The 12,112-nt window shown below is 45.8% G+C and overlaps 1 protein-coding gene and 1 long non-coding RNA gene across 7 annotated transcripts in view; one reads left to right on the plus strand and one right to left on the minus strand.

Annotated features, from left to right (window-relative positions):
- The window catches only part of zgc:162698 (uncharacterized protein LOC560165 homolog), a 27,705-nt gene extending 17,783 nt beyond the window's left edge, over nucleotides 1-9,922 (plus strand). For all 6 annotated transcript variants that reach the window (XM_042064471.1, XM_042064472.1, XM_042064476.1 and 3 more), the window contains 7 exons: nucleotides 121-179; nucleotides 1,101-1,204; nucleotides 3,975-4,048; nucleotides 4,937-4,998; nucleotides 7,194-7,246; nucleotides 8,639-8,669; nucleotides 9,445-9,922. In XM_042064471.1, coding sequence (XP_041920405.1) covers nucleotides 121-179; nucleotides 1,101-1,204; nucleotides 3,975-4,048; nucleotides 4,937-4,998; nucleotides 7,194-7,246; nucleotides 8,639-8,669; nucleotides 9,445-9,486 — 425 coding nt within the window. In that variant the 3' untranslated portion in view covers nucleotides 9,487-9,922. The remainder of the gene's footprint in view (nucleotides 1-120; nucleotides 180-1,100; nucleotides 1,205-3,974; nucleotides 4,049-4,936; nucleotides 4,999-7,193; nucleotides 7,247-8,638; nucleotides 8,670-9,444) is intronic.
- Nucleotides 7,253-7,575, minus strand: LOC121684435. The gene is made up of 3 exons (XR_006023128.1): nucleotides 7,520-7,575; nucleotides 7,391-7,476; nucleotides 7,253-7,347 (listed from the first exon to the last, which is right to left on the minus strand). It is a non-coding gene; the product is annotated as an uncharacterized LOC121684435 (long non-coding RNA).
- Nucleotides 9,923-12,112: the final 2,190 nt, after the last annotated feature.

Raw genomic sequence — 12,112 nt, forward strand, 5'->3', positions numbered from 1 at the left:
ATATCAAAACAAAAGCAGTGCTGGCCATAGAGTTACACAGAAGCTTACGACCTTGTCATTGACCTTGACGAGAACGTGTCCCCTGTCCGGTATATGACTAGTTCTCCTCCTGCCCCTCAGCCTCCGTGATCTTTATCGTATGGACTACCAACACCTTCAAGTTCTCCAAATGCCAGTCCGTAAGTATCCTTCAGATGTTTATAAACGCGCACATTATGGAAGATGTGGGTGTTGTAGTGTGACTGATGTCACCTCTGGCCATGACTCTGCACCTGTCCCATTTAATCTCCTCTCCTTCTCTCCTTTCATCTGTTCTCCCCCACTGCTCCCTCCTTCTTCTCCCCCTCTATCTTATTCTTTGTCCTTCCTCTCCTTCTTCTCCTCCTCCCTCTCCTCCTCCCTCTCCTCCTCCTACTCTTCCTCTCCTCCTCCTTGTCCTCCTCCTTGTCCTCCCTCTCCTCCTCCCTCTCCTCCTCCTCTCCTCCTCTCCTTCTCTCTCTCCCACACTGCCTTCTGTCTCTTCTTCTCATCTTCATTTCTCTCTGTTCTTCCTCTACCTGTCTATATATTCTCCTCTTTCTTTCTTGTCTCCTCCTTTTCCCCCTCCACCCTCCACTCCCTCTATCTCTGTTCCTCACTTTCTCTCTGCCCCCCCTTCTCTACCTTTATATATCCCCGCTTTGTTCTCTCTTTCCTCCCTCTCTCTCTCTCTCTCTCTCTCTCTGTCTCCCCTCTCTTTCCTCCCTCTCTCTCTCTCTCTCTCTCTCTCTGTCTCCCCCCTCTCTCCCCCCTCCCTCTCCCCCCCCCTCCTCCCTCTCCCTTTTCTCTCTCTCCCTCTCTCCTCCCTCTCTCTCTCTGTCTCTCTCTCTCTCTCTCTCTCTCCTTCCCTCCCCCCTCCCTCTCTCTCTCCCTCTTTCCCTTTTCTCTCTCTTTCCTCCCCCCCTCCCTCTCTCTCTCTCCCTTTTCTCTCTCTCCCTCTCTCTCTCCCCCCCCTCCCCCCTCTCTCCCTCTCTCTCTCTCTCCCTCTCTCCCCCCCTCTCTCCCTCCCTCTCTCTCTCCTTCCCTCCCTCTCTCTCCCTCTCCCTCTCTCTCTCCCTCAGGACTGGCGAGAGCTGTGGATAGACGATGCCTTCTGGCGCTTCCTCTTCTCCACCATCCTGCTGGTCATCATGTTCCTCTGGAGGCCGTCCGCCAACAACCAGCGGTGAGAGGTCACCGGGGTCACGGGGTCAGCGGGTAAACGGTCGTCCGTCTTGACAGGCTCGTCTGGATGTCCCTGGCGCGTTGCGTAACGACACCGCAACGCGATGACCGGGGCCGCTCGCTGTCTGTCTGCAGCAGAGACGAGACGAGGACACGCTCAAGGACACAGAGCGGCTTTGGTTTCTAGGATAGGAAGTGCACTAATGGCTGCATGACTGGAGACAGGGCCTGTGTTTCTCACATCCTTAGAAGTATGCACTTGTGCTGAATGTACGCTGACCATGGTCAAGTCCACACAAGAGAAAGTACAAGTCGCATCCTCTTAAGGACACAAAGGAAGGAAGCTGAAAGGGTGCGTCCAGAGCAGGACACTCATAGTCTGGGTGACCCCAGCCTGATCCACCGGCCATTTCTTTTTCACCCTGCAGCTCAGGCTGGAAACCTGGGCTTCTTTTTCAGCTGCTTCCGTTACAATTTTGCCGGGACCAATCACAAGCTGGCTTATCCACCTGGCGCGCTGTTGGCAGGTCTAAAACGATGACGATAGCGGGAGAGCCTGGAGTTTACGTGTCACTCTGCAAACGTCGCGGTCCAGTTCATTGGTCAGATTGCTGAATGACTATCCAATTGCGTACAGAGTCATTTGAACTATGCCCGTTGATCACACCTCTTGTGCAGTAGAAAATACATAGCAGACTCCCCAGACCAATGTCCAATCTTAAAATGATTGAGCTTGGTCTGGTGAAGGCCAGACTAGAACACTCATGGGCTAAAGGCCTATTCACGGCAAAAACGATAACGATAACGGTAACTATAACCATAACGATAAAAACATTCACACTGAACAACGATAAACAAAGTCTCTCCTTGTGTTAATGAATGAGACGGTTAAAATTCGATGAGTTCTGATTGGCTATTATCTTTTTATCGTTCTGAAAATCGCTCTGAAAGTGATCCCCAACGATATCGTTCTTCATGTCGTTATCGTTATAGTTTATGTGTGAACGACGTCATTCATATTAACGAGAACGATATTTATTTATAGTTATCGTTATCGTTCTAGGTGTTAATGGGCCTTAACACTGACCCGTGACCACTGACACTAGAGCACTGAAACGTCCATTTGCAGGTGAAAAGGGTGAAACCAACCTGAGAGGCAAGAAATAGAAGCGTGTTCTGAGCTCTTCAATTGCTGCGTGTCACACGTGAGCAGCAGGCAGTACTTGGTTAGGCACCAGAGGCGTGCCTAAGACATGGCTACCGGCCTGCAAACTTGGAACTCTGGGCTTTTAGCAGGTTTTAAGGACTCTGTGTTACAACAGTGGGGAGTCTTCCTTTTGCCAAAGGGTGTGTGTGTGTCTGTGTGTCTGTGTGTGTGTGTGTGTGAGTGCGAGTACATGTGTGTGCGTGTCAACACTTTTCTCTCACTTCTGCACTGGACTCTCTTTTCCCTTCTCTCCTCTTCTCTCCTCTCCTTTCCTCTCCTCTTCTCTTCTCTTCTCTTCTCCCATCTCCTACCTCTCTTTCCTCTCTTTTCTCCTTGTTTTAGTGCAATCTCTTCTCCTCTCCTCCCCTGCTGGTCTCAGTCTTATAAAGCCTATATTATCAGTGCAGATATCTCAGTCTCTATATGCAGCATTAACCAATGCGCTTTGCCTTTCAAAGTGACAGTGAAGATCTTCCATCCCACGTTATTTCAGCATCGTTAGCGGTTCGCCTCTGACGTAAATGGACTGGAACGGTCCAGAATGTGTGAAGATACACTTATCAGACTGACATCAGTACCTGCAGGGTCCTGCGAGCCAATCAAACATGTCATTTAGGTCTCCTTGGCAACAGTGAATGTTTGTGTAGGCGATGTGTAATTGTTTTGCTCTTACACGGAATTAGAACACAAGGCCCTGGCTTCAGCCTGTCAGTGAGTGGAGGTGAGGGAGAATGCAGTCATTCACTTGATTATGTGATGCTTAGACATAAAAACACCACATAGATTCAAAATCACATTTGAAGACAACATTAGAAGTCAACATATGCAAGCTTAATCTTATGGGGTGTTTCACTTAGTCAGAAATGCATCTCTCATGTCATACTGTGCTCTTATATAATATTACATGACAATACTATTCCTTATTACACGGCTCTTCAGGGTGCTGCAGAAAGTTCCATTCACATGAATGGGCCTTCCCAACGTTCGGAGGTCTGTTAAATCTATATAATTACCGCTACAAAGCAACGGGTTTTGTGCTTTTGATTCACGTCTTTCATATCATTCCGCAAGAAGCCCGTTCGCTTATTGCAATGGAATTTCATTGAAAGTGAAAGCTAGTAAGACGTTGCCACGCAAGATCGGAAACTGTCAAGTTCTATCTGTGTGGCGAACTATTCATTTTGTTAGCGGAAGCCACAAAACAGTAGCCAAGTCAAGACACATTGTGTTTAGTTTCTTTTCTCGTTTTGGCAAGTAGCCGTATAATAATCGGGATAATGTATTGTCTGCCGGTAATTATCGGAAAAAACGTCCCGACAGAACAGAACCCTGACGCGCAGCATATTACATGAATATATCATAGTGAGTATTTATTGTTCTTCAGTACTGTGTTCTCTTCTGTCCGTATGTCCACTCTTCTGTCCCTATGTCCACTCTGAGATCCCTATATCTGAGATCCCTATGTCCACTCTGAGATGCACAGATGCTGAACCAGGGGCAGACATGAGGAGGCTTAGTGTTGTATGCTAATGCTAACACTGGCCTGGATTTCTGTTTGGTTCAGGTACGCCTTCAGCCCTTTGGTGGACGAGGAGAGTGATGAGGAAGAGAAGGAGCAGCTGGTCAACGAAGCCTTTGGTGAACACACACACACACACACACACACACACACACAGTGACATACTTCACACACTTTTTTTTGCACGCGTCATTTAGCACACTCAAGCACACAACAAACACAAATACACACTGCATGCAGGAGACATGCCAACACAGTCAGCACCCTTTTGGATACACACACACACAGACACACGCACACATACACACTCAGTGAGAGAGACTAGGTGGAAACAAAAAAAGTCCAATCTAACAATAGCTCTCTGTGGAAGTGGGTCAGTGATTCTGAATCTCTGAAATGATTTGAAGTATTTCAGGCCACAGATATTTCACACATCCTGTCTCCATAATGGCTTCCATGTCTGAAAGAGCTCAGTGCTTTTGGTGCTCTCAGAGTGACTTCAATTCAGATGGCATGTCGTGAGAAGGGACTTATAGAAGACATATAGAAGCTGTGTAAAACAAATCCCTATTTTCTAAAGTGCGAAATGACTTCATCCTCGGATGTTAATGTCCCATTCTATCGGAGGGAAATGCGGCTTTTTGCTGTGGCCTGTGTCACCTTTGACCTCTAGGTGACCCCTGGACGCCCTCTGAGAGAAAGGGCTGACTGTTTAACATACGACTTAAGGAAGCAGAGAGTTTTCTGACTGCATTGAAAGGATGATTTCTGCATGGTGCTGTGTTTCTGAAAGAGGAGAGAGAGAGAGAGAGAGAGAGAGAGAGAGAGAGAGAGAGAGAGTGAATGAGCCAGTCAGAGAAAGGAATGAATCACCTCATCCTGAAATAATTTTTTTCTCTCCCTCTCTTTTGTCCAACTCTATCTGCCTCTCTCGCTCTCTCTCTCTTTCTCTCTTTCTCTCTCTCTCTCTCTCTCTCTCTCTCTCTCTTTCTCTTTCTGCTCTACAGAGGGGGTGAAAATGAGAGGAATGAAAGCAGAGACAAATGGAACTGCCAAGCCCAATAAAGTGGTAAGTGCCCACCCCCCTCTCTCTCTCTCTCTCATCCCCTAATTTTTCTCTCCTTTTCAGCAAGCCAAGTTTTCCACACAGTCCATCTCTCACTCTTACTTTTCAATTCAATTCCATTCAGATGAGCTTTATCGGCATGGCTATATCAGAGCAAACATGTTTGTACCACAGTAGTGCATACTACATACTTGTTCCCAGTGCTCTCTTGTAACACAGTAGTGCATACTACATACTTGTTCCCAGTGCTCTCTTGTACCACAGTAGTGCATACTACATACTTGTTCCCAGTGCTCTCTTGTAACACAGTAGTGCATACTACATACTTGTTCCCAGTGCTCTCTTGTAACACAGTAGTGCATACTTGTTCCCAGTGTTCTCTTGTAACACAGTAGTGCATACTTGTTCCCAGTGCTCTCTTGTAACACAGTAGTGCATACTTGTTCCCAGTGCTCTCTTGTAACACAGTAGTGCATACTACATACTTGTTCCCAGTGCTCTCTTGTAACACAGTAGTGCATACTACATACTTGTTCCCAGTGCTCTCTTGTAACACAGTAGTGCATACTTGTTCCCAGTGTTCTCTTGTAACACAGTAGTGCATACTTGTTCCCAGTGCTCTCTTGTAACACAGTAGTGCATACTTGTTCCCAGTGTTCTCTTGTAACACAGTAGTGCATACTTGTTCCCAGTGCTCTCTTGTACCACAGATCTCTCTTGTTGCTTGTCCATTCTCCCTTTCCATCTTAAGCAGCTTCTATCCCTCTCTCTGTCTCATTTCTTTAGTATTCATCCCAGAGAGTCAGACAGTGGTAAGCGTAGTGTCCGCACATGCCAGCTGTGGGCGGCCATCTTAAGACAGGGTCTTGGTGGGCCCTTTTTTTTTTAAAGATAAAGTTTAAAATGTTCATTGTTCAAATCCCATTGTTATTTCAATATTACGGAACAATGTCATCCCAAGAACAACTAAATAATGAATGACTAAATCACTACCAGTTGAAGAGCAGCTTAATCAGTTGTCAGTCCTTCATTCTGAGCCAGCATCTGCCATGTTTTTGACATCTGATCTGGGCACGGTCAGACCGTCTCCCTCGCAACTCTCGCACACGCTCAGTGTTGCGCCGCGGGCCCGAAGCTTCCGCAGCCCACAAGCGACCAGATGGGCTTAATCGGTGTGGGCGGAGATGTGCAATAAATCATTTTTGGTCTCGGCACCGGTGACATCCCATTCTAATTTCATTTAGTCCGCTCTCAGCACGGCTGCCAGAGAAAAAAAAATACAATGGCAGTGTGGCATTGATTTATTTTATATTTTTTTTGAGTATGTGTTATAAATAAGATGTATTATTCAGGTGTATTCACCACTAATTGATTTTCACAAACGGGATTCCCACTAATAGCATGCCACTACCATACACACCCAGCACAAACAGTAATGATGTTCTTCAAATATTTGGCGAAGCCTCAGTGAAGACCTGGCTCAGTAACCTGCCTGCTGCCAGCACCCAATCGGCTGCCGGTCAGCTGATCAACGCAACCAGTCAGAATTAGTTTGGTTACCAGGGCGATTCCTGACAATGGGTTTGTCCAGCTGCTCACCTGTTCCAGCATCTCGGTCCTTAGCTGTGTTTGAAATATGCACTTTTATCTAAATATCTTAGTGAAATATGCACTTGTATGTAAATATCATTGTGAAATATGCACTTGTATGTAAATATCATAGTGAAATATGCACTTGTATGTAGAGATCATAGTGAAATATGCACTTGTGAAGATCATAGTGAAATATGCACTTGTGAAGATCATAGTGAAATAGCGAAGATTTCAAACACAGCACCTGCATTCCCTCTTCTTACCGTACATCTACAATGTTATGTCTCCCAGTTGATGATCTGATTGGATGATGTCTCCCAGTTGATGATCTGATTGGATTTGACTATTTGAGTTTTTTTCTTGTGGGCTTCATTGATGTTGGATTTGGCATCACTTTGAAGTGAGGTGATATGATGGCGTTGCATTTGTCTTCTGTCATCTGTATCTGTCTCACATCCTTCATAGCTGTCCTCTCTTGCCCTCCATTTCCTACTGTCCCTGCATCCCTCCATCCCTCTCTCTCTCTCTTTCTTTCTCTCTCTTTGCTGTTGCTCTTTTTGTGTTGCTGCTGATGAGCTCCACTCTGTCTCTGCTCTTGTCTGCAGGACGAGGATCTGAAGTGGGTGGAGGAGAATATCCCCTCGTCCATGGCTGACGTGTGAGTACCGGTACCGTTAACGACACGGGTGCAGCCAGAGAGGCAGGAAGAGGCACAGTCCAGGGAGAGATGGATACCATCAGGGAGGGACAGACACCTACCTGAGAATAGAGTTTAGGAAGAGAGAGACACCATAGGCCCTACCTGAGAATAGAGTTTAGGAAGAGAGAGACACCATAGGCCCTACCTGAGAATAGAGTTTAGGAAGAGAGAGACACCATAGGCCCTACCTGAGAATAGAGTTTAGGAAGAGAGAGACACCATAGGCCCTACCTGAGAATGGAGTTTGGAGGGGGACAGAGCAGATTATCAGGAAGTCCCACAGGGACACAGCAGGTGACTTTGGCACATGGTAATGAGAGCAGATATCTAGAGGCAACACATTTAACTTTTGGTGTCAAGTGGGTGGCGGCAACAAGGCCTGCTTTGCCAACTAAAATCCATCCATGGTTTCTGCCTGCGTTGTGCCCTGCTCAAGTCCCCTTGACTGCCTTTAGCGTCCTCCTGAAGAGCCCAGTATCTCCGTCTCACCATGCTAAGCTAATGAAGGACGCCATTAACTTTACCGCCTGTTTCAAATCTGCTCCGTCTTCAGAAACATTGGATTGATTATGTTGATAAATTATAGTCTAATAAAGTGATAGACATTTGATAGATGAGTATTGGAACAAATTCTCTTGGATAAGTGAAGTTAGATGGAGATGGAGAAAATGAAAAGTCTTTGAGACGAGACGGCAGGCGAGGGATGAGGAGTGGAGATGTGAAGCGAGCAAAGCGAGTTATCTGCACTGCAGTGTCTCCCTGTGCTTAATGGCCGAGCGTTCGGCCAGTGGCCATCAACAGCTGTAATTACGCACAATGGCCGAAAGCAGTTTAACACAACACAAGGCAGTCCACTGCAGTGCAGGCTGTGTGTGTGTGTGTGTGAAGCCTTTGTCTTATTCTGTGTGGAGTGCTACATTGCTTTAAGATTGGGAAGGTGTGCAGGTGAAGGTGTGCCAAAACGACTCGGGTGGAAAATGAGAAAAGATTGGGAAAGTAACCTTTGATGAGACTGTTCTCTTGATTTTGCACTGACTCATTTTCATCATTGACCATATCAGTTCAATGGCCGCATACTTTGAATGCACTCTTGACCCAGAGTGAGAATATTGCATATATTGCACATTAGTTGAAAACTTGGATAGTTTAAAATGTTGGATTAATGCTTTTGTAACATTGTAAGTAGTCTCTATGGCAGCATCACCCAAAGCAAAAAAGTTGCAGGAATGCCGGCTCTAGATGAACACTATTAAGAGAGTATGCTGTAGTTGGACCTTTTGGTCGTGTGATTATTATTAAATTGTCTATTTGCCTTTCTTCAGTCTAAAAATGTCTCTGTCTTTGTTGCAGTGCATTGCCCCCTTTGCTGGATTCCGATGAGGTAAGACATTCCAATCCCACTTCTCCCCCCTTGTGTTGTACCAGCTGCGGCCACCAGGTGGCAGCGCTGGTCACAGTCTGAAAGTAGTCCAAGCGAGCGCTCAAAGCCAGCCAGTCACGTCACACTGTTTATCCCCTGTCTCTCGCCAAGCCCTCTCCCACCTCCCTCCTCCTCCTCCTCTCCCTCCTCCTCTCTTCTCCCCCTCTCCCCTCCACCCCTCCCCTTCCCGCTCCCTGGCTTGTTTTGCTCCCGTCGTGAACAATAGGCGCGCAGAGGTTGAGGAGGAGGAGGAGGGAGGGGGGGGGGGGGGGTTGTGGGGTTTTGGGGAGGGAAAGGGGGGGGGGGGGGGCTTTTGTTTGGCCACGATGATCTCACATCTCCCAGATCCCCCCCTCTGTCTTCCACATGGACTCACTCTCTCTCCTTATGGCTAGTCAAGCCCCCGCTCCTCCATACGGACTGCCAGGATTAGCCAACTACCACTGGTGCTCTCTCGCCGTTGCCACTGTGGTGGCTGTTGTTGTTGTTGTTGTTGTTGCTGTTGTTGTGAATCACAGACGGTCCCATCCAAATATTTACATAATATTTATATAAGGTTGCTTGCACTGGATGTACATGATGCTTATAGAGGCTGTGATGTAACTTTGGTTAAAGCATTTAGCTGAAGCTATGAACCTCATGATCTCTAATGGTGGATTGGAATGTTCAGTAGTCCCAATGGCCATACAGATTTACTAATCCTCCATCTTTCTTTTGTGTCTTTCTTTTTCTGTAGGAGACCATGGCAACAAAATTTGAGATGTCGAAAATGGAGTAGGATGCAGACGTTGCTGTACGTAATGTAAATACTGATATGTGTGTGTATGTGTGCACACATCCATGTGGGAGATGGAGAGTGTGTGTGTGTGTGTGCACAATTGTGTGTGCCCGTGTGGGAGATATTTGTGTGTGCCCGCGTGTGTGTGTATGTATGGTTTGTGTGTGCACGCGTGTGTGTGAGCGTATGTGTGTATGTATGGTTGTTTCTTTTACGCACTCTTATGTAAATACAGCTGAATGAAGGCAATGTGAATTACCAATGAGAGAAACGTTGGTTTTCTTTTTATTGCTTGAGTGTATTTATTTTTTCACAGACACTATTCTGTTCTCTTAATAATTTTGTTACAGACTGTATTATGCCTTCGACTGTTGTTTACATATCTGGAGTCAATAAAACATCACATATGGCTGTAACCGATGTGATAAAGAAACAATGTTATTGCTCATTTGTGACCCACCAAACATTAATACAGTCACATGTATAAAATAAGAAAAGAAATCCACGAAAATGACACGAAAATAGTGTCAAGTCACTGTGAAGCTTCCATAAAGTAGTCATATAATCCGGTTCTCTAAACACTCTAAGTGTTTATCTGTGTTCTTTAGTGGGTAAAGATGACCGTACACACACACAGACACAGACTTGTCCTCTGTGATGTCTCTCTCCTCTCTGTCCCTATGTCTGAGACAGGCCGCTCCTCACCCTGTCAGCCCGGTCTATTCTGTGGGAATGACCATTAGTGTCAGTGGGCCAGTGCAGTGGCCTTGCCACACACTCTCTCTTCTCCCTCACAGGACGTTTTATGTATACTGAGAGCTATGGCCCTCGCACTGCGGTCAATACACACACACACTCCTGCCCCCAGGCAACACGCTCATCCCTCACAACCATTTGCTGTTTTAACGGTATCGAGCGAAACATTTTTTGCTTTTTCCAATATCTGTTTGGTCCCGTTTATTTGATCAGTCGATGACATTTTGCCACTATTGTTGTTTTATCGCGGAGTGTTTTTCTCTAGTTACGTATAGTTTTATATTTATCGGCTTTCACCAGGCAGCATGTTTGTTGTTTGCTTGACTTGTCCACTCATAGGGTCACTGCGTTGAGTGTCATGCTCCTGAGAGGACACGGCTTTGTTGATGTGTTGTGTTTAAAGTTTATGGCTCCGTGTGTGTGTGTGTGTGTGTGTAGGCTTCAGATGACCAAAGCTCGTTGCCTTCATTAAAGGGATTGCGCAAACAAAGAAGCCTGCAAAGCCTGGCTAAATTTACCCTGCCCATGGTTAAGAAAATGATACTCTCGCAAAGCCCCTGCCAAGTGGCCTCTGTGGATCTTCTGCCCCCTGTGTCCTGTAGATGTGTGGATTTCTCATCTCCGTCAATACAGCATCGAGCTGTTTGGGCTTTTATTCTGTCCTGGACACTCCGTTGTTAGGGACCGACATTAATTGCGTCTCCTGCTTAATCGAAAAGCGCAAGTCGTCTCCCTCCTTAACCAGGTAGGTAAACCCTCAGTGTCAATAGTGTTTAACGGGAGTAGGGATTCCTAAGCTGCAGTTTCCGTGCTAAAGACATAATCCTGGTGAATTAGTGTAAACAAAGAAAGGTATGGAGCTAGGGATGGCCATGGAGAGTGTGTGTGTGTGTGCACTCAACCGGAGCGCTGGGAATTGGACTCACTTAACTCTACTGCGTCTGGCAGCCAGTCCAAAGAAGCCAACATGCTGGACTTCAAACACTCAAACCTCCCCGAGTGGCACTTCCCTGTTTGTTGCCAGAAATGCTTCCAGTTGAAAAAACAACTATATAGCTATAAAATCACTAAACTAAAATATGTGGTAACACTTTATTTTAATGTGTCGCTGTTACAGTGTACCTACCTAATTAGGTACAGTGGTACAACCTGTGTAACAACATGTACTATCAGGTACTATCATTGTACTTGCATTATGTATTTGTGGGTACCTACATATAGTTGTTACATTGTAATACTGAGTGCTTTTACAAAACTTTGCCAATTTGCCTACATTTTCATCAGAGGCAAAGAGCTGACCTGAGACCTGCTGGATGGGGTAAATCTGGTCATGATAGATTTGATATACAAAGCAGTCTTAGCTCTAGTCAAGGCCTCATTGTCTTCAGTGTAGCTGTGCTGCTACAACCTTTTTTAAACCTATTTTATAACTATATAGTTGGTTTTTCAACTGGAAGCATATACACACACACGGATGACTTAAAGTTCTCAGGCACTGGGTCTGAACTTTTAAGATGTGAAAATAGATAATTATATCTAACAGCATTGAAAGATACTGATAACATCAGGCACAGACATATTCCTTGCTTTAAGCCTTGTATATCACATTAGATGCCCTGCGCATGATGGAAAAAAAAAACATGTCTGACCAAGACCAAGAGTTTTAGTTGGTCTCATGTTTGTCCATTCTCTTAATTACCTAAGTACCTTCTTTGTACCCATTATGAGGCATTGACAAAGACAACGCACTTCATGCAGTGCTTGTGATATGACTGCAGAGATAGCAAAGGCCAGACCTTCCTCCCATCACCACAACTCTGGTCCTTATGGTGCAGATCTGCCAATAAAGCCCCAAAACACCAAAAACACG

The sequence above is a fragment of the Alosa sapidissima genome, chromosome 15 (genome assembly GCF_018492685.1).
Source record: "Alosa sapidissima isolate fAloSap1 chromosome 15, fAloSap1.pri, whole genome shotgun sequence".
NCBI lineage: Eukaryota > Metazoa > Chordata > Actinopteri > Clupeiformes > Clupeidae > Alosa > Alosa sapidissima.